The 22,463-nt window shown below is 53.8% G+C and overlaps 2 protein-coding genes across 4 annotated transcripts in view; one reads left to right on the top strand and one right to left on the bottom strand.

Annotated features, from left to right (window-relative positions):
• Positions 1-8,412, top strand: part of SEC22A (SEC22 homolog A, vesicle trafficking protein) — a 120,599-nt gene extending 112,187 nt beyond the window's left edge. For both annotated transcript variants that reach the window (XR_014824659.1, XR_014824662.1), the window contains one exon: positions 4,439-8,412. The gene's annotated coding sequence lies outside the window, so the exon portion shown is untranslated. The remainder of the gene's footprint in view (positions 1-4,438) is intronic.
• ADCY5 (adenylate cyclase 5) overlaps positions 2,825-22,463 on the bottom strand; it is a 162,547-nt gene continuing 142,908 nt past the window's right edge. For both annotated transcript variants that reach the window (XM_021070242.2, XM_021070243.2), the window contains exons 15-21: positions 20,774-20,949; positions 18,417-18,446; positions 17,249-17,381; positions 10,541-10,804; positions 9,319-9,523; positions 6,881-7,005; positions 2,825-5,148 (exon numbers count right to left, since the gene is read on the bottom strand). In XM_021070242.2, the coding sequence (XP_020925901.1) occupies positions 5,020-5,148; positions 6,881-7,005; positions 9,319-9,523; positions 10,541-10,804; positions 17,249-17,381; positions 18,417-18,446; positions 20,774-20,949 (1,062 nt within the window). In that variant the 3' untranslated portion in view covers positions 2,825-5,019. The remainder of the gene's footprint in view (positions 5,149-6,880; positions 7,006-9,318; positions 9,524-10,540; positions 10,805-17,248; positions 17,382-18,416; positions 18,447-20,773; positions 20,950-22,463) is intronic.

The following is a 22,463-nucleotide window of genomic DNA, read 5'->3' as shown; positions in this document are numbered from 1 at the left end:
GAGTTCCCGTCGTGGCGCAGTGGTTAACGAATCCAACTAGGAACCATGAGGTTGCGGGTTTGGTCCCTGCCCTTGCTCAGTGGGTTAAGGATCCGGCATTGCCGTGAGCTGTGGTGTAGGTTGCAGACGCGGCTCGGATCCCGCGTTGCTGTGGCTCTGGCGTAGGCCGGTGGCTACAGCTCCGATTCAACCCCTAGCTTGGGAACCTCCATATGCCGCGGGAGCGGCCCAAGAAATAGCAACAACAACAACAACAACAAATTTAAAAAAAATTTTTAAAAAGACCAAGACAAAATCAAACAACAACAAAACCGCAGAGCCCTGAGCCTTTCACCCAGGCACAGAGTACTTTAGCAGCTGTATCCTTTTGTAACCATCATATGCCAAAATCCCACCTGGTAGGCCTCCAAACATGATCTGGTCAGGCTTGCACAGCTGTGTTTAACAAGGGTTTTCACCCAAAAGACATCTTCAAAACCCCCAAACCAATTCTTCACTGCAAAATGAAACTAAGGGCCATGGCACCTCCCTGGGGAAATGGGTGTGTGTGTGTACGTCTTGGAGGAGGCCAGTGACACCTCTCTAGGGAAATGGGGTGGGTGTGTCTTGGAAAGGGAGCGGACAGGAAATGGGGTGGGTGTGGGTGTGTGGTGGGGTGTGTGTGTGTGTGTGTGTGTGTGTGTCTTGGAAGGGGACCAGACAGTTGCCTGGATTCCACAGACACTGAGTACCATGGGCAAAATCTCTGTCTGGACTTACCTTCTGGCTGGCAATTTGTTAAAACCAGGCTCGTTCTCTCCCATGCACAAGCCAAAACGCTGAGACCGAGGACTGCAGCAGGCGGTTTACTTGCAAGGCAACCAAGTGAAACGTCGGAAATCTGCCTCCAGAAACACAAGGGGCTCGTATTTATATAGAATAACCAATGAGGCAGGGCGATCTAAGGACTGGGGAACATCGAGGAAGGTGATTGGGAAAAGGTGGGAAAAACTCCTCATTCTGCGCAGGAGAAACTAAGCAACAGGCCTCTGCGCATACCCAGTTGAAGGGTCAGTAGTTACGCGTCTTAACCAGCTGGGTTGGAACAAGTCGAGGCTGACCCTAAGTCTGTAGAAAACACCTTAGGCCGGTGTCTTATTGTTTAGGCCACATGTCCTTGAAGAACAGGCACATCTTTTGTGGCAACAATTAAATCGAACTTAATTAGCGAAGGCAGGTTACAGGTGAAAATGGATTTAACTAATGATTATGTATGGCTTCACCCCAGCCTGTCGAACTAAAGCTAAAGTTAACTTTAGTTCTATTCAATTACATCCTTCGCCAAGCGTATTTGAATTCCTAATGATGTCTATTCTCTTTGGGGCAGGAGACCTGCCCATGACCTACTACATCTGTGTCCCCAGGTAGCTATTATGGTAATGAACCCCCATGCAGTCTCTTTCACTGGTTCCTTTTCATTTGTGTTCAGTTTAATTTGACCAAGCCCCTGTGGTTTAATTTCCTGAACCCAAATATAACCTTGCATTTGATGGGTGTAGCCGCTAGGACCTACTGAAAAGGGTCCCCTTCCTCTTGGGGGAGGAGGGGTCCCAGGCCCATGTGAAGTTGCTTACCTGCATGAGCCTCGCAGACAGGCCCACTGTAATTGCATCTGTTAATTACCAGCTGTGTGGGTTTAGGCAGATAACAGCCTCTCTGTGTCTGTTTCGCCATGGGTGAAATGCATTGGCCAGGGGGATTCAATGAGATCAGGTTTGTAGAGTCCTTACCCCAGGGTCGGGCATGCAGAGACTGCCTGGTGAATAGTAGCCGTTGTTTCTACCCATCCACCTCCTGCCTGCATCTCCTGCTCTGCCACCTACTCTAGTCTTTCTTCCTTCCTGCCTTTTTTTTTTTTTTTTTTTTTAATCTTTTTCTAGGGCCTCACCCACAGCATATGGAGGTTCCCAGGCTAGGGGTCTAATCAGAGCTGTAGTCACTGGCCATAGCAATGCCAGATACGAGCCGCGTCTTCGACCTACACCACATCTCATGGCAATGCCGAATCCTTAACCCTGAGCAAGGCCAGGGATCAAACCCACAAACTCGTGGTTCCTAGTTGGATTTGTTAACCACTGAGCCACGATGGGAACTCCCCTATTTCTTTTCTTTTCTTTTCTTTTCTTTTTTTTTTTTTGTCTTTTTAGGGCCGCACCTGCAGCATATGGAGGTTCCCAGGCTAGGGGTTGGTCAAATCTGAACTGTAGCTGCTGGCCTTCACCAGTCATAGCAACGCCATATCTGAGCCGCATCTGCAATCTACACTACAGCTCATGGCTACACGGGATCTTTAAATCCCTGAACAAGGCCAGGGATCGAACCTGTGTCTTCATGGATGCTAGTCAGATTCGTTTCTGCTGAGCCACGACGGGAACTCCCTGGGTTTTTTAATGATCCATGTTCCCTCTTGTATTTTCAACTTTCATTCCTTTAGCATAGAAACATGTTTGGCTCGCCTGTTTTAAAACATCTTCTTCTCCACCCTGGATCTTTTCTGGTTCCATCCTCCATCCCTCGTCCTCTTCACCCCTGGTCCCTCTCCTCATCATTCCTTAGCCTCCTGCATCCTGGCATGTGCTCCTCAGTCCAAGGTCACCAGTGTTCTTCCAACTGCTGCTACAATGACTGCAATCTTTAGCAGACATCCTGTCCACAGCAAAGTTCTGCCCCTACTCAGGGGACCCTTTTGCCCTCTGAGGCTCCCTCAGTGGTGCCCATATGTGCTGAATGCACTGTTCTTCTGAATCAGGCCCACGGCCTAAGATACAAATCAGACCAGGACACGTTACCAGTGAAAGTGTTTAATAGTTAAATTATTTAAATAGACTTTTCAATTTCCATGGGAAATCATAATTGTATCTGTTTTTGCAAGAGCAGGGATAAAAAGAGTGCACACCCCTTGGAGGGAATGAAGAGCTAGCACTGCACGTTGTCACCAGTCACTGCCGGGATGGGAAGGATGGGCCCCCACAAGGCCAGGGAGGCCATGACCAACAAGGGGGACACAGGGGAAACTCAGCACACACGCTACTCAGGTTGGAAGCAAAAAGAAAACCCAGCACCACTGGCGGGCCCTGTGGAGGGGTCGGGGACTTGAATACAACACTGTGGAGAGAGCCGGCCCCTCGAGACATATGCAAGAGGGGTGATGCAGAATTCAGAGGACAGAAGAGCTAAAGCGCATTCGGACCAAGGCTGTCAGTTTTAGGGCCATAAACTTTGCTTCTCAAAGCTGTGTTCAAATTGGGGTGGGAGATGCTGTGTGGAAAGGGGAGGTTGGTGTAGGTGGGCATCAAAGTAACATTTTGCAGCTGGCATATAGCTGCCTCCTTACCTCCTTCAAGCTTATGTTGGAATCGAGAATAATCCTGCCCTGAGAAGCAATAAAAAGATTGGGCACAGGACCTAAGGATTCTTATGCAATATATCTCTATGATGGTATACCATTTTCCAACTGCCTCCCTCATAGGGTATAAAAAATAAAACTTTTTCTTGGTATATTTAATTGCTCCCCATCCCCAAACAAAAACCAGACAAAATGAAATTCTGCTAGCTTTGCCCCATGGACTGTGAAGCTGGCGTCTACTCTTTCCTGTCTGGTTTACAGGTGGAGAGCAAGGCCACTGCCCTTCCCTGAGCCTGAGGGCTGCACATCACATCCCCAAGTCTGAGTTTTCATCACACCCCCACACCAGCTGAGCACTTGGAGCCATCCCTGTGCTCAGAGTTGCAGCAGCTGCCTCTCTGCAGGCAGCAAACAGCTGGCATCTCAGGGAGCTGAAGGGTGGATGGTGGCCAGGCTGTCTGCTGCAGGTTGAGGCTGCTTCCCTCGGTTTCAACTTGGCCTGAGATGGGAAAGAAGCTTTTTGTGTTCTTTTCATTCTGTTTGCATTTTACTTAGGGGAAGTGATGAGCGAGTGAACGTAAGAGAGAGGGAGGGAGCAAAATGGGGTAATGTGTGCATGCATCTTCCTACTTAAGCTGAATGTGTGGGATCCCACAGGACACGCTCACTGGGCTGGTTGGACCTGGGAAAATCTGAAGTGAGGGAAACACATGTTTTGAATGAGACCAGTTCCACAGCGTAAACAGACACACACACTCCAGGACACACATTCACATACGTATAGTACAAATGAGCACAAATGCCCTGCTGTGCACAGCTGTTTTCTAATATAGAGAATTTACAAAATATAGAATTTGGTATATTTGTTAGATCTCCAAGGTTTTCAATAATACAAAATAAAAATACAAAAAGACAGGTTGGGATCCCCCCCTCCCTCCCTTGTGGCTCCGTGGTTTTGCTTGTGGGGCTCTTACACGCATACAACTAGCATAGTCTAAAGAAGGGCACAGAAACGTGTTTCGTTTTATTTAATAAATATTTTCTTTTTCTCAGAACCAGCACTCCTTGCTCAGAGTCCTCTGGCCTCCCCCTCGCAGTTAGTTCTGCCCCTGCTGGGGCACCGTTGAGAGTGTAGGTCGTGGGAGGAGACGGCGACGAAGGTCCCTCCAAAGCCAGCGCTCCTGCCGAGGGCCCCTCCATCACGGAGCAGAGCCGCGGCCTCTGTCTCAAGTTTAAAGGCTCTCGTAGAAAAGGGGACCCCGGATCCCCAGGCTCCCCGGGGCCAGAGCCGCACCGCCTCCCCACCCTCCCGAGGTCGGGCTCTCGGCCCTGCCCGCGCCTGGGCTGCCGCGCACCCACGTCCCTCCAGCGGCTCCTCTCCGCCCGCGCGGCAGCAGCACCCGCTCGAAAACTCGAGATTCCGACCGGGTGTGGCGGCGTCTTCTACAGGGGGAGGCATCTTTGGTCAGCTTGGTGCTCGCAGGACGCTGGCACCCCGGGGCCCGGGACGGAGGCTGCCCGCCCGCCCCGCCCGCAAAGGCGGAAGCTGCTTCTGGAGTCAAAGTGGAAAATCTCAGGGCGGTTTCGTGGGCTGGAGCCGGGCTGCCGCTGTTTCCCTGGCGGCCCGGCAGCTGCTAACTGGGCGGGGGCCCTCCGTTGAGAAAGTAGGTCATCATCTCGCCTTTGCCCTTGACCTTGACCACACCCCGGCACTCCAGCTGGTACGTGTTGGCGGCCAGCACCTGGTACATGTCTGTGGTGACCTAGGGGGCAAAGGAGGATTGGACAGGTCATGCATGACCTGAGCCCCGACTGCCGGCGAGACAGAGCCGCCTGGCTGCCCTCGATGCGGGAGGGCGGGCGGCCCTCCGAGGAAGGGCCTCAGAGACCGGAAAGACCTCAGCACCCACTACGTGCCTGCCGCCCCAAAGGCCTGTCATCGTGCACAAGGAGAGAAACGCAGAAGCTGAGGGGAGGCGCTCGGGAGCTCACAGCAGTCGGACTCCCCGCAATCAGTTACCAAAGTCTCACCCCTGATTGATCAGAAACAGTTCTGGAAACTGGTTTTTCACCACGGACGGTTGGAGAACCATGGCTGATCTCATTTCATCTTTCTAAGAGGCAAGAACTATGATCTGAGCAAATCTAAGAGAATCTGAGTCACTTGCCTGAAGTTACACAGCTAATAAATGGCAGAGCCCTGATTCACACCAGACTACACTGCCCATCTCTGCTTTAGCTTTTGGAACAAAGAGAACGCATGGCTGGTTTCAGTAATGCCATAATCCTACTGCAGGGCAAAGGGCCAGAGCAGAGGTGACAGGAGTAGTAGTACAAATCCATGCTTCACCACATGGTGATCCAAGAGCCATTTCTGAGTATTGCCAGCACTCCCTGCCTGCACAGCCACCATGACCTACTGTCAGGCCAGGGAGGAGTGGGCAGGAGTCGCTGGGTGGGATGCACATTATGAAGTCTGTTCCACAAAAGGTAAGCTCTAGGCCACGGTGCTGAATTGTCCAGAGGATTCTGACAGTCCCTTGCCTCTGGGTGGGGGGAGTTGGAAGCTCTGTAAACGCTTATCCTCTTTCTCCGACTCCCCTTATGGCCCCGTCCTGTCTTGCTGTCCCTCCCCACCTTGGCACAGGGAAGGAGGTGAGAGAAGGCCATATGGCCAGGCCCCTCAGGCAGCACCCACAGGGCAGCCAGGGCTGTGCTGGGTCAGCCCCTTAGTTTGCCCCCCCCCCCACAGGGGAAAGAAGTCAGGGGGCAGTTAGGCAGTGTCAGTGCGAGCACAGGTCCTGAAAAATGGCTAGTTTGTACTTGGGAAAATTGAGGCCTGGGAGGCTAAATGACTTGCCACAGCTTCCCAGGGACCCAGTGGGCCAGACTAGAGCCCAGTGTAGGGCTTCTCTGTGTCAGATTGGAACAGAAAGAAGCAAGCAAGGCCTGAGAAAAACAAAAGCATCTGAAGAGCAGCAGATCTAGGAATCACATGCAACAGCCTGTAAAGGATGAAGAGAGAGAAAGTCTCCGGGTCTCTGGACAGCCCACCTTGGCTGTTGAGGATGGTGGGGACTCCATCCTGGGACCAGCAACCTTGTCTGGCTCTCAAAACCAGGCCCTGAGTGCTTCAGGCTCTATTTGGCAAGACCCTGCTCCCTGCAGCAGTCTTGTGTCTGCTCTTGGTTCCTCGCTGGTGGCACGAGATCCTGCCTTGGCATTGGCAGCCGCAGCCCTCATTCACCCCAGTTCCTTCTGTGGCCACTAGAGGGCTTTGCACAGGACAGAAGATCTGTCCAAGGTACTGAGGGCCTGAGACACAATGGTGTTCTCCAAGCTTCCAAGACAGCACCAACTACCCCATCACCCTCAAATCTGGCTGTAGATATTCTGGCTGGGGGAACTGCAGGTGGCCTGCTGGAATATGGCTTAGCATCAATAGCACAGAGGTCCCATGTGAGGGAGGCAGCTGGTGGATGCTCCTGCACTCACCTGGATGCGGTCGGGCACACCGGTGCTGTCCATGCGGCTGGCCACGTTCACCGTATTGCCCCAGATGTCGTACTGAGGCTTGCGGGCCCCGATCACCCCTGCCACCACGGGACCAATATTGAGCCCTGCAGGAGACAGAAGTCAGGATGCTCATCAGAGTTCAGACCAACGCGTGCCCCGCCTGCCCTCACCACCATCCCCACCTTGACAGTCGGCAGGTTCTCCCCCTGCCTCTTAACCTGAGACACCCAGGGTGCTCCAGTGCTGAGGCTGTGCCTAACCCTACAGCTGCCACTGCTCTGCTGCCACCACATGCCTCCTAACTGGAGACCACCAGAAGCCACTGCTCCTGTGTCCTTGCCACACAGGCAAGGCTCAGCTCCTGCAAATCCATCCTCTGCCCTCTTTGAGGTGTCCACTGACTTCCTGTATTGTCCCCTTGCCTTTCCTTAGTCATCCCTCTCTTAGTGGTATTTAAGATTTTACCTTCAGTTCAGACTCAACACACCAGACTCGCCATTTTCTTCTTCCTTCCACCACTGTTTCAGAGACGCCACCATTCTTATTTTTAGAACTGAGCTCCTAAGCCACCTCCCTGCCCCCCGTCTCTCTTTGTTACACATAATCCTGCCCCAGGCATCTGGAGGTGGGCAGTGATGCTGTGGCAACCGACTCCAGGAAGCAACCTGCCACCATCCACGTGGGCTCTCATCTGCCTATCACATTTCAGCTCCACTCTGTCCACTTCCCCAGTCCCACCCAGGAGAACACTGAGCAAGCCTGCCCTGACCTCTGCTGTGCTGGTCTCTACCTCTAATGTCCTTCCTCCCCCACACACCCCTCTGCTACTAAGTCAGAAATGTCATCAGTCCTCAAAACACTTCCACGACCCTCCTCTCTGGTCCCATCAAGCCACAAGTAGCTTTTTACCCCACGGGCTATTCCCAGGCTTGACTTCACCCTCACTGGCCAGAAGCCGCGCTCCCTGGGGAAGACACTGCTGGGTCTGTAAGAAGGGATCTGTCACACAAGGCTCCCTACTGCCTGGCCAGCTACTTGTCTGCCTTCCACCCAGTCCCCAGTCCTGGTCCACGGAAGGAGTTGGGGCAGCTCAGAGGAACAAATACACACCAGGAGAAAAGGACAAGTCAACGGAGGTGGGGGAGATGGAGTGAAAGGAAAATAAGAACGGCAACATCACAGGAAACCAAGAAGGAAGTTAATACAGAAACACAGGCTGCCTGTCAGTTAAAGAGGCCCCCAGCTGGCTCTGGTCTGGCTTTCTAGCAGCCAATGTGAAAACAAAAGCCTGGGCCAGTCCACAGGCATATGCCCACAGGTGACACAGCCAGCTCCTCAGGGAAAGTCTGGCTCCCGACGCTTGGGCCAGAGCAAGAGTTCTCCTGAGGACATTCATGATCATAATATTGATTTTTAGGAATCTAAGATTTCGGTTTAATGTGCTAATTTTGAGAAACCAAACGCCAGTATTTTTGTTAATGAATTACTGATCCTCTTCTCAAAATGTGAAATCTGGGAGTTCCTGTCATGGCTCAGCAGTTAATGAACCCAACTAGTATCCATGAGGACACGGGTTCAATTCCTGGCCTCACTCAGTGGGTTAAGGATCCAGCGTTGTCGTGAGCTGTGGTGTAATTCAGACGCGGTTTGGATCTCATGTTGCTGGGGCTGTGGCTGTGACCGACAGCTGTAGCTCCAATTCAGCCCCCAGCCTGGGAACTTCCATATGCCATGGGTGCAACCCTGAAAAGACCAAAAAAAAAAAAAAAAAAGGTAACATCTGAATCATCTATGGCCTGAGACATCCCCAGGCAGTTCATAATGCCTTAAAATTTGCCTAAGAATGAAGGCCTCCTCTTTCGGAGAGCATTCATTACCTCTACCTTCCTCAAGAGGAGGAGAGAGAGGTGCTTGACAAAGCAAAGTTTCTGCTGAAAAAGTGACTCTTACTCAGAAAGCCTGGGCATCCTTGGCAAGATACATGCTGAGGACAAAATGAGCAGCTGAGATACCCTGAACCTTATAGAGCAACACTGTCAGTTGTGATTCTGAGATCATCTTGTGGATACAGCAGGGGAGAAAATGGGCCAAATGTGTTGATGAACATGGGTTTTCCCTGTGTTATTCTTTCATCTGCCAGTGAGGCAGCCCTTGGCACACAGCATCCCCCACAAAGCCTTTCTGGCAGGTGCAGTGAGTGGGGGAGGCAGGAACTCTGAGAGAGGGTGTCTTGTCCATGTCCCCTGCACACCAACACTGGCCCTAGGAGAACTCTGCTGTGTGATCGGCGCCCACCCCCACCCCTAGAGCAGGAATGACTATAATGCCAGCCTCTGCTTGGACCCAGTCACGGAGACGGGAAGGGGGGTGGTGGCAGGGAGCCTCTGCAAGCCCTCAGCGCTCCGGGCCCAGCTCACCGATCTTCATCTGGAAGTTGTTGAAGGAATGCTCATTGATGTATTTCATTTGGTCCATCAGCTTCATGGCAAAGTCGGCCAGGGCTTTGATGTGAGTCTTGCCCACCTTGTCGTAGGTGGAGTCGTTGAGGCCTGAGGCGGCCATGTAGGTGCTGCCGATGGTCTTGATCTTTTCCAGCTGCCTGAACCGATCCTCGCTGATGATCTGGACAGAAGGAGGCCAAAGCTGTGTCACCCCCAAGTTGGGGCACCAAGACCCACAGGCAAGTGCAGCAGCACAGGCCCTCGTGTTTCCCCCATTCACACAGAGGGGCCCATCTCCAGGACCTGCTCAGTGCAAAGCCCTGATGTTCCCCAACAGTCAGTTCTCCCCACACTCATTCGCTGGCTGTCTAGTGGCTGTGGGCCACGAGCCCAACCCCACACAAGAGCCTCTAGTGCCAGGTCACTAGTCACCTCTTTCCCCTTTGCTGGCTCACGTCCCCTCTCTCCCAGGGACACGTCCTCATTGTGCCCAGCAGGACACGCTTCTCTTCTTTCCAGGGCCTGCAGGAAGCCTGTCCACACCCATGTCAGCCAACTCCAGTTACCCCACTGCCCAGGGGTCTCAGGGCTGCTGCTGACACCGCCTGGTTCCAGCTCCATCACCGCTATGCTCCCTGCGCTCCGTGCCCCAGCCCTGTCTTCCTGCTGGGGTTGCCCCTCCCACACTCACTACGTGGTGAGCTCCCAGGACCAGAGACTGTCCTATTGGGCCAAGTGTCCCACAGCCTGGCACATACTAGGTGCTCAACAAGGGAGCAAACAAACGAAGAAAATGTCTTTGCTTCTGTCTCTGCTTTGCATTTTAGTCCTGCCTCCTCCCTTAGCCTGGAGATTCCTCCTCCCTTGAACTCTCTCCAAGGCTGAGTCCCTGGCCAGCCCTAGAAGGCAAGAGAGGGCCAGCGGTTGATGGGGAGCGGCTGGCAAGTCAGTGGGTGTGTCCTCGATGGGGCAGACAAGGTGTACAGACTTCAAGTTCAAATAGCCGGGCCTGGATTTGGCTCTGCTGCTCACAGGCAGTGACCCCAAGCAAGACACTTAATGTCTGTGGGCCTCGGTTTCCCCATTGGAACATGTTGATGGGGAGGAAATGTATGCAGGTGCCTGGGACAGTGCCCGGGACAGGCTCAGGGTGCCTGCCATCTGGTGATGTGAAGGGGGTGAGGGCCCGGCCACACACCTCGTCAAAGTCGGCAATGATCTCGTTGAGCAGCCGCAGACACTCAACGCCCTCGTTGTTGGCCTCCAGCTCCACGTAGAACTCAGAGAAGTTGGCGATGGAGGCGAACATGACAGCCACGCACTCACACGACTGGTAGTAGAGCTCGTCGTTGCGACGCTCACGGGCCAGGAAGTGTGCAGCCACATCCTTAGGTAGGATGTTATGTAGCAGCCGCCGGTTGTAGGCTTGCAGCTCCTCCATCTCCTCCTTCTCCTCGGTGGCCTGGAACAGATGACCCGGTCAGAGGGAGAGCAGGTGGTGCACCGCTTAGAAAAAGGCAGAAGAGTTCCCGTCGTGGCACAGTGGTTAATGAATCCGACTAGGAACCTTGGGGTGGTGGGTTCGATCCCTGGCCTTGCTCAGTGGGTTAACGATCCGGCGTTGCTGTGAGCTATGGTGTAGGTCACAGACATAGCTCAGATCCTGCGTTGCTGTGGCTCTGGCGTAGGCCGGTGGCTACAGCTCTGATTTGACCCCTAGCCTGGGAACCTGCACGTGCTGCACATGCAGCCCTAGAAGAGGCAAAAATATTTAAAAAAAAAAAAAAAAAAAAGAAAGAAAGAAAGAAAGAAAAAGGCAGAGAAACCCATGCACGTGCCAACGGGGCCCAGGGTTTCAGCAAGCACCAGCTGTGCATCCTCGACACCATCTCTGTTTCCAGGTTTTCTACAAAGAGCATCTATTACTTTGACCCTCAGAAGAGAGAGATCTGTAAGTAGCCACCTCTCCCCACCTGCCTCTGGGAAGGCGACGCCTGTGACAGTGTTGTTCCTGTTGAGTGGAAACAGGTCCTGGAGGAGAGGCCGGAAGGATCCTGTCTGCCCCAGACAAAGAGGAGGCAGGAGAACACAGAGGGGTCCAGAGCCCCACCCAAATGCCCTCCAGCCACCCCAAGCACTCCTCGACTTTCTATTTTCCTTTCCTATCATGAAATGCAATCTGAAAGGTGGTCTGGTAAGAATCACTTTAGCAGACGGACCACAGGGAAAACGCCTTGAAGCCCTGCCTGGTCTCCCGGTTCCCTGAGAGCTGACTCGCCCCAGGGCCAGACAGCGCAGGTGCTCCAAGGTGCCACCTGGGCAGGACAGAGACACCACCGTTGACTTTGGTTCTTTCCCAACTTGGGTCTTGGGTCTGGGACAAGCTCACCCTCCAGGTTAAAGGGGCAGTGCCCAGCCCTTGGGTCAGAGGCCACCAGCAACCCAGAGCTCAGCACAGAGGTCATCTTGCACCACAGCAGGCAAGGGACCAGCTGACCAGAGTGTTCAAGGAACACAGGGGTACAGAGTGGAATTTGGTGGCTCTTTCCTCTCAAAGGCAAACCAAATGGCCCCTTGCACTGAGGTGACTGTGTCGGAAGGGCAGGCAGGCAGGCAAAGGATCATGAGCAGGGCTGTCTAAAGAGCTGGCCAGCCTCCTTGGACTTTCCCAGACTAAACATGGAAGCCTTTCTATTTGCTGCAATGAGGACCTCCAGAAGGATCAGGAGTGTTTCTCGGCTTTGGCTCGCCTGTGGGGAAGGAGCTGGCACAGCTACCAAGGCTACAAGATTCTGTCCAGCAAGAAAGGAGAAAGTTCAGGGACCCCAAGGCACAGGGGCTGAGTCTTCTCCTCAGGGGAGAGGACCCACCTCACTTTTGGAGTCATCGGAAATGTGGCCACGAGGATGGGGTGGGGGTGGGTCACACCCAAGGAAGCTCCTGGACCCTCAGGTGTGGGGAGTGTGGGGGTACAGAGGGCATGCTCTGTCTTCCTGCCATGTGACCTCTGCTCCTGGGAGGTGGGACACTCTGATCACCCTCTTCCCCATGGATAAGGGCCATCTGCTCCTGTCTGGAACAGGGGTGCCAGAGGGAGAAGGCTGGGGTGAGAATCCCTATACTTGTCACCTGCTGTCCCATGGAGGAGCCCCAGCTGGTGCGTTTTCAGGCTACCCCCCAGCCCTGCTCTTTCTGCCCACCGAGACCACATGCCTGGGGACCCAGGAGCCCCTCTGATCAGCCCACAGGTGACAGAAATGTGCCACGAGCCTTCCCAGAAGGCATCTGACCAAGGTGTCAGGTAGGGTGCCGGTGGAGGCTGGAGGTGGGGATGCCAGGAACACAGCTGCTGCTGGAAACAGAAGCCAAGCGTCCCAGGGCCCTGGACAGGTGCACAGGCCACAACTGGGGAACTCTGTCCAAGACGTGTGGGGCAGCTACCCTCACAGCTTACTGCTTCTAGGGCTATGCTCTGCCCAGGCAGCAAGGCTCAGGGGTCCACAGCTGCGTGCTAGTCCTAACAAGGTCAACACTGTGCGGGGTGGGGACAAGAATGGGCTCCCCCAAGAACTGAGGCCCACTGGAGGGGCCCTGCAGGGAAATTCCTCGTTCAGGTGCTTCAGGCTTCCCCACCCCCTGTCAGCACCACACATGGCCAACGAGACCACAGATCCAATAAATAGCAAGCTGGGCTGCTGAGGTGACTGAGGGCAGGGCAGCAACCATCACCTACCCATCCTAAGACCTGCATTCAGGTGATCATTTGTCCCCCAAAGCCCTGGAGCAGGACAGAAGATGGAGGGATGTGGAAGAATCATGAGACTGTCAGAGGGCTTCCGTGGAGAGAGGCTGCCATGCCTGGCAGGTAGAGACATGCTCACCCACACACTCACACACACGTGCACACATGTGCACAGCCTTCTTGTTTTCAAAAAGGGGATTTGTCAGTCACTTCCCTTCCGATCTTCCCTCCCTCCCTCCTCTTTCCTTCCTCCCCTCTGCAGAGGCCTTGGTGCCTGAGGAAGGAGGTGATCAGAGGAAGGGGGGCCACATGTGGTATGCCCAGCGTGCAAGGAAGCAGGGCAATGAAGAGGGGAGAGGGCACGCTGGGGCAGAGAGAGGGATGGGGGTGGTTAGGAGGTTGGTTCCATCAAGAAAATGAGTAAATACATGAAAAGAATGGAAGGGCAGGTTCTCACCACCAGTGATGGTATCTGCATGCATGGCAGGGGGAAGGCTAGAAAGAAGCCTGAGGGGTTGCACTGGAAATGGGGGTGCTGGTATAAGCTCAGGGTTTTAAATATGAATAGACAGGTATTGGAGTAGTATCCATGCATACGTATGTGTGTACGTGTGTCTTTTTTTTTTTCTATGTTCATATACACGTACATCATTTCCTAGCTTTGTCCACAGAGAGGGTCTAGAACCGTGAGCACCCTGAGTGCCCTGATCTGGGTTTCTAAATACCACTCGTCACTAAAAGGAATTGAGGCGCTTTGAAGGGAAAGTACATAATGAGCCCTAGACATCTTCTTGAGCCAGAAAGTAAGAAAATGTTCAAAGAATGGTGGAGACTTCGGAGTGCCTGTCGTGGCTCAGTGGTTAATGAACCCGGCTAGTATCCAGGAAGACTTGGGTTCGATCCCTGGACTTGTTCTGCGGGTTAAGGATCCAGTGTTGCGTAAACTGTGGTGTAGGTCACAGACGTGGCTCAGATCCCGTGTTCCTATGGCTGTGGTGCAGGCCGGCAGCTACAGCTCCAATTCTACCCCTAGCCTGGGAATGTCCGTACGCCACAGGTGCGGCCCTAAAAAGATAAAAGACAGAGGAGAAGGAAAGAAAGGAAGAAAGGAAGAAAGGAAGAAAGGAAGAAAGAAAGAAAGAAAGAAAGAAAGAAAGAAAGAAAGAAAGAAAGAAAGAAAGAAAGAAAGAAAGAAAGAAGAAAGGAAAGGAAAGGAAAGAATAGAAAAGGAAAAAGAATGGTGGAGACTTTTCAAAGAACACAGACACCAACCTGAATACACTTACACTGACCAAGGCCAGGACAATTAAATCATAAGGAGAGCAGAGTGAACCCCACTGCATTCAATAAGAATCTCTGAATCCTTGTTGATGTAGATAAATGAATACACAGGTAAGAGGGAGAGGAGAGCTCTGGCTTCCTAGAGAACACCGGTTAACAAATGCAGGAGGAATACAGACATAGGTCACCCGTACCTGGCAGGCAGGAGGCAGCAATGGATGCTGAGCGGGTGGGTGGGGTCTGCTGAGGATCAGAATACTGGTGAAACATCAGAGTATCTTTGTACAACATGCTACCTGGGTGCAGAAGGGAAGATAGGGACCCAACAGTGATGAAATCTGGCAGACACCCACTTGAGCAGGTCCAGGTGACCATCACCAGGGGTGGGACAGGCCAACACAGAGGAGTTCCCACAGTGATGTTCTGAGGACACAGGGTCATTTCCACAGTGAGACTCCAAGAAGGTGTGGCCTGGGTCTGGACATGGGAAACACGAAGGGCCCTAGATGGAGGGTCCTAGACCCTCCTTAAGACAGTAAAGACCAAGAGGCAAAGTGAGGAGACCTAACAACTAAATGCACATGGTACCTGGACGTGATTGTGGGCCAGAACTGGGACAGCTGACAAGCCAAGAAGAGGCTCTGTGGGTAGATGGAACTGACCCCTGACTGGGAGTGTGCACGGGGCTAATGCCGTGCTTTTGGGGGGTAGACGCTGGAGAATTTAGGGAGTGATGGGGCATCCCGTTAGAAAAGAGAGGGGAGGGGGATTGGGCAAATGCAGAAATGTGGTTGGGGAATCTGGTGAAGGGACTGCTGGAGCCCCTGACACTGTACTTTAACTTTTCTGGAAGTTTAAAATTATCTTTTAAAAATGTCCTCCCATAAAAGAAGACACAAAGCGGGGTGGGGTATGTGGGTGTGAGGTAGGAAGTCAGGGAAGAAAGATAAAGGAGTGAAAATAGCTTGTTTCCGCAGCCACATGTGGAGAGACACATGAATGAGACAAGTGGTTCTTGGGGCTGAAGACGCCGCGGGGGGTGACTGACAGTGACAACTGGGTCCAAACCTCCCCACGTGGCCTCGGGTGTCCAGGCTGGGGGAGGCAACGGGAATGCTTTGCGAGTCGCGTCAAGGGCTCAAACCAAGGGATCTGGAGAAGGTCTTGTCCTCATCCTCAGTGCACCCCTTCCTGCAGCAGAGACCCTGCAGCCCTGGCTATTTCTGGCCTGGGAGGTTCACTGAGGCTGGGAGCTGGGAGAGACAGGTGCCCGCCTGGTGGCGCATCCATGTCTTCCGGGCTGCGGGGAAGCTGCTGTTGCCTGTAGGGAAGCTCCAGGCTGTGCTGCTCTGCCTGGCAGGCAGCCTCAGTTTGACTCTGTGCACTCAGGAGCTGGACAAGGCCACGAGGTGAGGGCAAAGGGGCTGCGGCCACAAAGAGGCGGAGTGATGGGCTCACTTCCCTGCCTTCCACCGGTCTCTGGGTCTTCACAACACAACTGAGTTACAGGACAGCAACCATCCTGAGAGGGGCTTCTCAGAGGCTCACGGGGGAGGTGGGGCTGTGAGCAGAGGCGTGGAGGGACACTGGTCCCTGGCCCCATGGAGCCTGGTCAGCCCCCAGGAGAGAGCTGGGGCCTCCTGGGAGCTTCCCCAAGGGGAGGGGTGTGGGCGAGCCAGGAGGAGGCTCTGAGAAGGTGCAGCCTCACTCTGGCTCCCCTGAGGCCCCTCTATAGCTAGGGCTTAGGAGGGGTACTCCACGTGGAAAATATGCTACCCCAACCTCAGGGCATCCCCACCACAGGCTTTAGCAGGTGCCTCAGCCAGACCTCATGCCAAACACCCAACAGCAGGGGCAGCCAGATGCCCGCATCTTCAGTCAGCATCCAGCGAAAATCCAGGGCCTCCTGCCTCAGCCTGAAGACTTTAATCTCAATGTTACGAAGAAGCTGAGGGTGGAGGAGGCCTGAGCAAGCGGCTGATGAGCTAGAGAAGCAGTCTGCACACAGGGGCCAGGCCAAGGGAGGCAAGGCTGGGCTAAGCTACACCCCCCAAGGGGCTGGACTGGAATTCCAGTCTGAGCCCCACCCCGACTCCCATCTAAGACAGGGCTTTCTCATGGCGGGTGCCCTTGGGTGCCCTCTCTTGCACCCTGAGGTGGTCCTGCAGGTCCTGAGGGGTCACAGTGGTGCCACTAGCACCTGGAGCACCCCGTGTGGGGCCCAGCAGCAGCTCCTTCTCCAGGTGGACACAATCAGGGCTCAGGGCAGGGAACCTGGAGAGCAGGGTGCGGGCTGGTTTCAGCCCCATTTGGGCACCCAGCACCCACTGCCTGGGCCACTTGGCTGGACTTTTTGTCAAGACACTTCAATGCCCCTCCCATCCATTTTCCCCAGGAGGAGTCTTCAAGCCCAGTTCCGGTCACATCGAGCCCTGTTCAGAAGTCTCTGGTGCCAGCTCCTGCACTAAGGCCTGTGGAAGCCCAGGACCACGTGCTCCTACTTCCCTCCTCTCCTCTGCCACTCTTGTCTCCCCCTGCCCTCCTGACCCCATCTTGTCCCCACCACAAACCGGGCCTGCCGTGCCTCCCCTCTCCCAGCATCTGGATGTACACGCTCTGTGACTTGAGAGCACATCCTTGGAGGCCATCCGAGTCCCAGCACCACGGAGGGTGGATCTGTCTGAAGCCGCCCTGGGTTTGCCCTCTTGGCCCTAGAGAGTGGGGAGCAGACGTGCTGAGACACGCATGGGGCACCAGTCAGGGGGATGAGGCCTGAGCAGGACACAGCGTCAGTGCAGAACAGAGGTCCAGCCCAGCCCAGGTGGGGAGCTGCTCAGTCTCTAAGCGTCTCCCCTGCCCCCGCCCCAGCCCCGGGCCACCCACCTGCAGTTTCCAGAGGAAGTCCAGGCGGGCGGTGGACTCCACCTGCTGGGCATGCAGGTACAGGGCCAGCACAAAGACCGAGATGATGATGGGCGTTGCCACCTTCAGTGCCACCTTGGTCGGGTGCTCAGGGCTGCAGGCAGGAGGTGGACACCCCGGCACGTTATGCCAGGCTCTGAGGCCCTCTCAGGCGTTTTGTTCTCCCTCCCACTTCAGCTCCCCCTTCTCCTACTCTGACTGTGCCTGAGCTGTACCCCCTCCAGGTCGGCTCCTTGGTGGGCAGCCCCTGCTCACCCTGCAGCTCAGCAGCTATTATTCTTCTCCTGATGGCTTACTCGCCCCCATCCCTGGGGAGCCTCCCTCTGGTCACAACAGGGGACAAACAAGGCCCTTGTAAAAGACAGCGTGGACATCCAGGTCTTTCTCAGTTGACAAGACAGGGGTTGTTATAAGGCAGCCAGGCAGGCCATACTGCCTGTCTCTGGGCAACTCGGGGCAAGTCTCCTAACCCTCTGAACCTTAGTTACCTAATCTTCAAAATGGGATAACAATAGCCACATTTCCAGATTGTGGTAAGCACTAGAGATACCGTGGGCAGACTCCTTGTACAGTATCTGACAAACGCCAAAACTGGTAGCTGTTATTTTCATATTTCTGTTGACATTGCTCATACCCTTAACAAAAGCAGCAGTCCCAATCTCTGCTCCTGTCCCAGTAAAGAAGGCTGCATAGACTCCCTGCCCAACTACAGCCCTGAGGCCAGGCCTAACCCTCACCCTGCAGGCCTTGCCTCTGCTCCACCTTTCGGGGGCAGAGGGGTACCTGTCCTCCTGTGCCTGGAGCCTCATACCTGCCCCTGGGGAGGAGCTTGAAGCTAAATGCTCTAAGACAAGCTATGGAATGACATGAGGGTTCTGAGGACCCTGGCCACCGTGTCTGGAGATCCTCTGGAGGTGGTAGGATCACAGACGAAGGGTGTCAACCTAGTGAGGCCCCCTTGGTAGCCAGGGAGGGGAGGGTGTCCTCCTCTACCGCCCGCCTTGCCACCAAGGCCCCCTCCCGCCTGGGCACCCCTGCCTTCTCTGCCGGGCTGGTGGCCTGTGGCTGCTCAGTGCCAAAGGCAGGCAGGGCCCCTTTCAGAGAACTTGGAGAAGGAGCTTCCACTCACCACTGGGAGGTCCCGTTGTTGTTGAAGTCTCTGTGAACAGGAGTTGGGGAAAGCTGTTCAGGGCCGCTCTCTGCATTGGCAGCCTCTGCCCTCACTGCCGCCTGCTCTGCTGCCCACCCCCACCATGCCCCCTGCCCAGCTCTGCTTCCCACACCTAATACTTCTGCCCCCCACGACTGTTGCTCCTTCGCCCCCTGCCCCGGCATTCCCTCTTCTCCATCCTAGGGCACTTTCAGGACAGGAGGCTTGCAGGACCCGACCCCAGAAAGCATCTAGTCACCATGACCCCAAATCACTTAGCCCTTACCTGGGACCCTGGGGTCCCCCAGCATACCCACCTGGGCAGAAGCCTGTCCCCTCTCCCACCACAGCCAGTCGATGCCACCCCGGTGGGAGAAACACTATACCTGCACTGTCCAGTATGGTAACTACCAGCCTGTGTGGCCATGGAGCTTAAAATGTGGGTAGTACAGGTGAGAGTGTGCTATAAGTATCAACTAGATATACTAGCAAAGAATTAGTATGGAAAAAATGTCAAATATTTCATTAGTAGTTTAAAACTGACTACCTATGAAAATAATATTTTGAATTTATTGGTTAAATACAAATATTAAAATTAGTTGCATGCTTTGCCTTTTTAATAGAGCTTCCAGAAAATTTTATTTGCTTTTTTGGGGGCGGGGGCTGTACCCGTGGCATATGGAGGTTCCCAGGATAGGGGTCACATCAGAGCTACAGCTGCCAGACTACACCACAGCCACAGCAACTCAGGATCCAAGCTGTGTCTGTGACCTACGTCACAGCTCATGACAACACCGGCTCCGTAACCCACTGAGCAAGGCCGCATCCTCATGGATCCTAGTGGGGTTCATTAACCGCTGAGCCACCAAGGAAACTTCAGAGCTTCTAGGAAATTTTAAATGACAGCTGTGGCTTGCATGATTTGTCTAGTGGACAGAGCTGCCTTAGAGCCACGCCAGGGTCTCCCAAGCCAGCAAAGACCTTCATCCTCTGCTGCTTCTTCAGCAGGAGGAGTGGGGGGGCTGTGGGGAAGGGTGGGGTGGGTGGGAAGGAGGAGGCAAAGCTCCCTGTCCCACCCTGATCCACGGGGAGAAGAGTTGACCTCTTCCCTCTCCTGTCCCTCCAGGGCTGCAGGATGCCCCACTCCCGATGCTACAGTGTCTCTCTGTCATCTGCCCACAGCTCGCACGGCTACCGAGAAGTCCTTCCTTGCCTCTGACATAGATCCTTCACTACATCTTCATTTGCTCAGGTGACACTCTCTGCACACAAAGACCATTTCTGGTTCTTGCCTGTTTTATCCATGACTATACCTCCACTGCCTGGAACGGGGTGGGCCCTCGAGAAGTATTTTGGAATGAATCAATAGATGGATGAATGGATCTTTTCATCCAACTCAGAGAAAGCACTGTTTGTCGCGTTTTTTCAGAGCACAGGCCTGTCACTCACAAGTTTTGCACTTCTTGGTGTGTGTGTGCGTGTGGAGGGGGGTGGGAATGGGAAGAAAAGGGAACTAGGCACTTGATATACACTTTACTACAATGAGTATTATTATTTCCATTGTGTTGGGAAAAAAATAATGAGGTTCAGGAAAAATAGCCAAATGTGTCTGAGGCTGAGATTCAAACTCAACTGAACCCCAAACCAGAGCTCTTTCCCTTCAAGGAGCCACCTCCCTAGGGAATCTAACATCTGTAATTATAAGACCAGGCTGACTGCCAGCCTGATAGCCTGGGGCACCACCCCCATGCCACCTCCTGGCTGTGGGACTTAACTGCTCACCATCATAGCCAGGAGCCTTTGAGCAGTGCACAAACTACTCAACCGTCCATGGTGGCCCTGCTTACTTTGCTAAATTGCTATGAGGATGAAAGGGATAATGTGTGTCCAAGTGCCTGGCTCAAAACGGTACCAGAGCCCATGAACAACAAAGGCTGTTCCTCTGCTCCCATACACCTTGCTTTCCAGCTCTGTTTGACTGTGACCCCTCTGGGCCTAAGGCACAAGGGTGGTTAGGCAAAAATAGCTCATCAGAGGTTGCCTTGGACAGATGAGGAATAATTCGCTGAGGCCTGAGGTCAGGATGGAGTAGGAAACTGGACACAGAGGACAGGGGCTCTAGTAGCCCTGAGGTCACTCCCACCACTGAGGAAAGGAAGGAGGGAAATTAGACATTGTACTGATTTGCCCAGGTGCTCAGAGCTGGGAGCAACAGCGCCCTCCCCTGGCAAGCCCCTAGCGGCGCAGGACCCCAGCCTCCCACTCTTCCTGCCTCTCTGCAATGCCACCCCCCCCACCCCCGACCCCGTGTAAGGAGCGAAGTGTGTGCCACTTACATGGCGTTGGCGGTGACCAGCAAGTCAGCATTGTCAAAGAGCGTGACACCGGGCACCTCGACGATGAGCACATAGATGAGCTCAATGGCCAGCATGAGCACCAGCTTCCCGATGCAGCTGATCTGCAGGAACACGGAGCAGGCCAGCAGGCAGAGCAGCACGCTGTAAGTGAAGTACTGCGGAAAGAGGGCAGTTGCTTCAGCGCCCCAGGCCCCGCCCTCCCGCAGCCCCGCCCCGGGCCCCGCCCACCCCAGGCCCCCTGCCGCCTCCAGCCTGAACTGATGCAGGTCTAGGGATGCTTCCCTCATGTAACATTGCGCTGTGCTGTGAAGGGCCCTGGGAAGGAACCAGGAGATGGGTCTCCAGGCTGAGTGGCCAGTGCCAGCAGTAGGGCCCAATGGTTAGAGCGGGGCTCCAGGCTCAGGCAGACTTGAGTTTCAGCCCTGATTCATCAGGGACTGTTTGTATGATTTAGGCCATTCATTCAACCTCTCTAAGCTTCAGTTTCTGCACATGCAAAGCCTCCTCTCTCATGGGCTTACTGTGACAATTACACAACAAGAAGCCCCCTGGCACAGTGCCTGGTGCCTTCCATAACTGTGGGAGCACAGGCCCCAGCCCCTGATCTGCACCTTTAAATCCAAAGAACTGAAAATTGAAAGTGTTTTCATAACTGACATGGTGGCAACATCTGAACTGACCTTTATTTGGTGGCAAAACTGACCTACTCGTGTGATGTGAATTATCATCTGTATCCTGCTTCCTGAGACTAGGTATACATTTTGCTGCAGAAATATTTCTGCATTTCATTATCAAGTGCTTCCCAGACTCCACTGGAGTGTGAGGTAACATTTAGTTTTTTTTTTAATTTTTTTTTAATTTGAGGTAACATTTTAAAAAGCTGGAAAATTCCAAAGTCCAAAACCTCTCTGACTCGGAAGGTTTCAGATGAGGGATTGCGGCCCTCCCTGTGCTTTGGGGAGATCCCTTCTGGTCTCAGAGCCTCAGCTTCTTTCTCTGATAAACAAGGGGCTGAACCAGGTGGCCTCAGAGTTCCCCTTCTGCTCTGTTATCCCCTGATAACAGATGCTAATCCCAGACACACCAGCATCTATTCTTTTTTTTTTTTTTTTTTTTTTTTTTTTTTGCTTTTTAGGGCTGCACCTGCGGCATATGGAGGTTGCCAGGCTAGGGGTAAAATCAGAGCTGTAACCACTGGCTTAGGCCACAGCCACAACAACGCCAAATCCAAACTATAGCACAGCTCACGGCAATGCCACATCCATAACCCACAGAACAAGGCCAGGGATCAAACCTACAACCTCATGGTTCCTAGTTGGGTTCGTTTCCACTGCACCACAACAAGAACTCCCCACATCAACATCTCTTACTTTGTTCTCTCTTTTAAACTTAGCACCATTGTTTCTGTGTCAGGCATTGCGACTCATTGTTCTCTCCCTCTGCCCTGGGCTAGAGGCCAAATATTTGTGGCTGGCAGTGGGGGCAGCCCCTAGGTTGGACCTTCTGCCTCCCTAGGCCTTTAGGAACCCAAAGAGGGCCTGCAGAGGCCCCGGATAATTGAAACGGGGGAGACCACCCTCGGCTCACCAGCAGGAAGCAGGCAGAGGCAGGAGTAGGGAGGACACAGCAGCTCCATCAGCCCCAAGGATAATAATCCCATCCTTGGGGG

The sequence above is a fragment of the Sus scrofa genome, chromosome 13, assembly GCF_054392235.1.
Source record: "Sus scrofa isolate SSC_HxYL_T2T_F1_AM1 chromosome 13, Sscrofa_HxYL_maternal_Yorkshire_Landrace_v2.0, whole genome shotgun sequence".
Taxonomy (NCBI): domain Eukaryota; kingdom Metazoa; phylum Chordata; class Mammalia; order Artiodactyla; family Suidae; genus Sus; species Sus scrofa.
The sequence above is the reverse complement of the archived record's forward strand: the minus strand, read 5'-3'. Positions and strand labels throughout refer to the sequence as shown.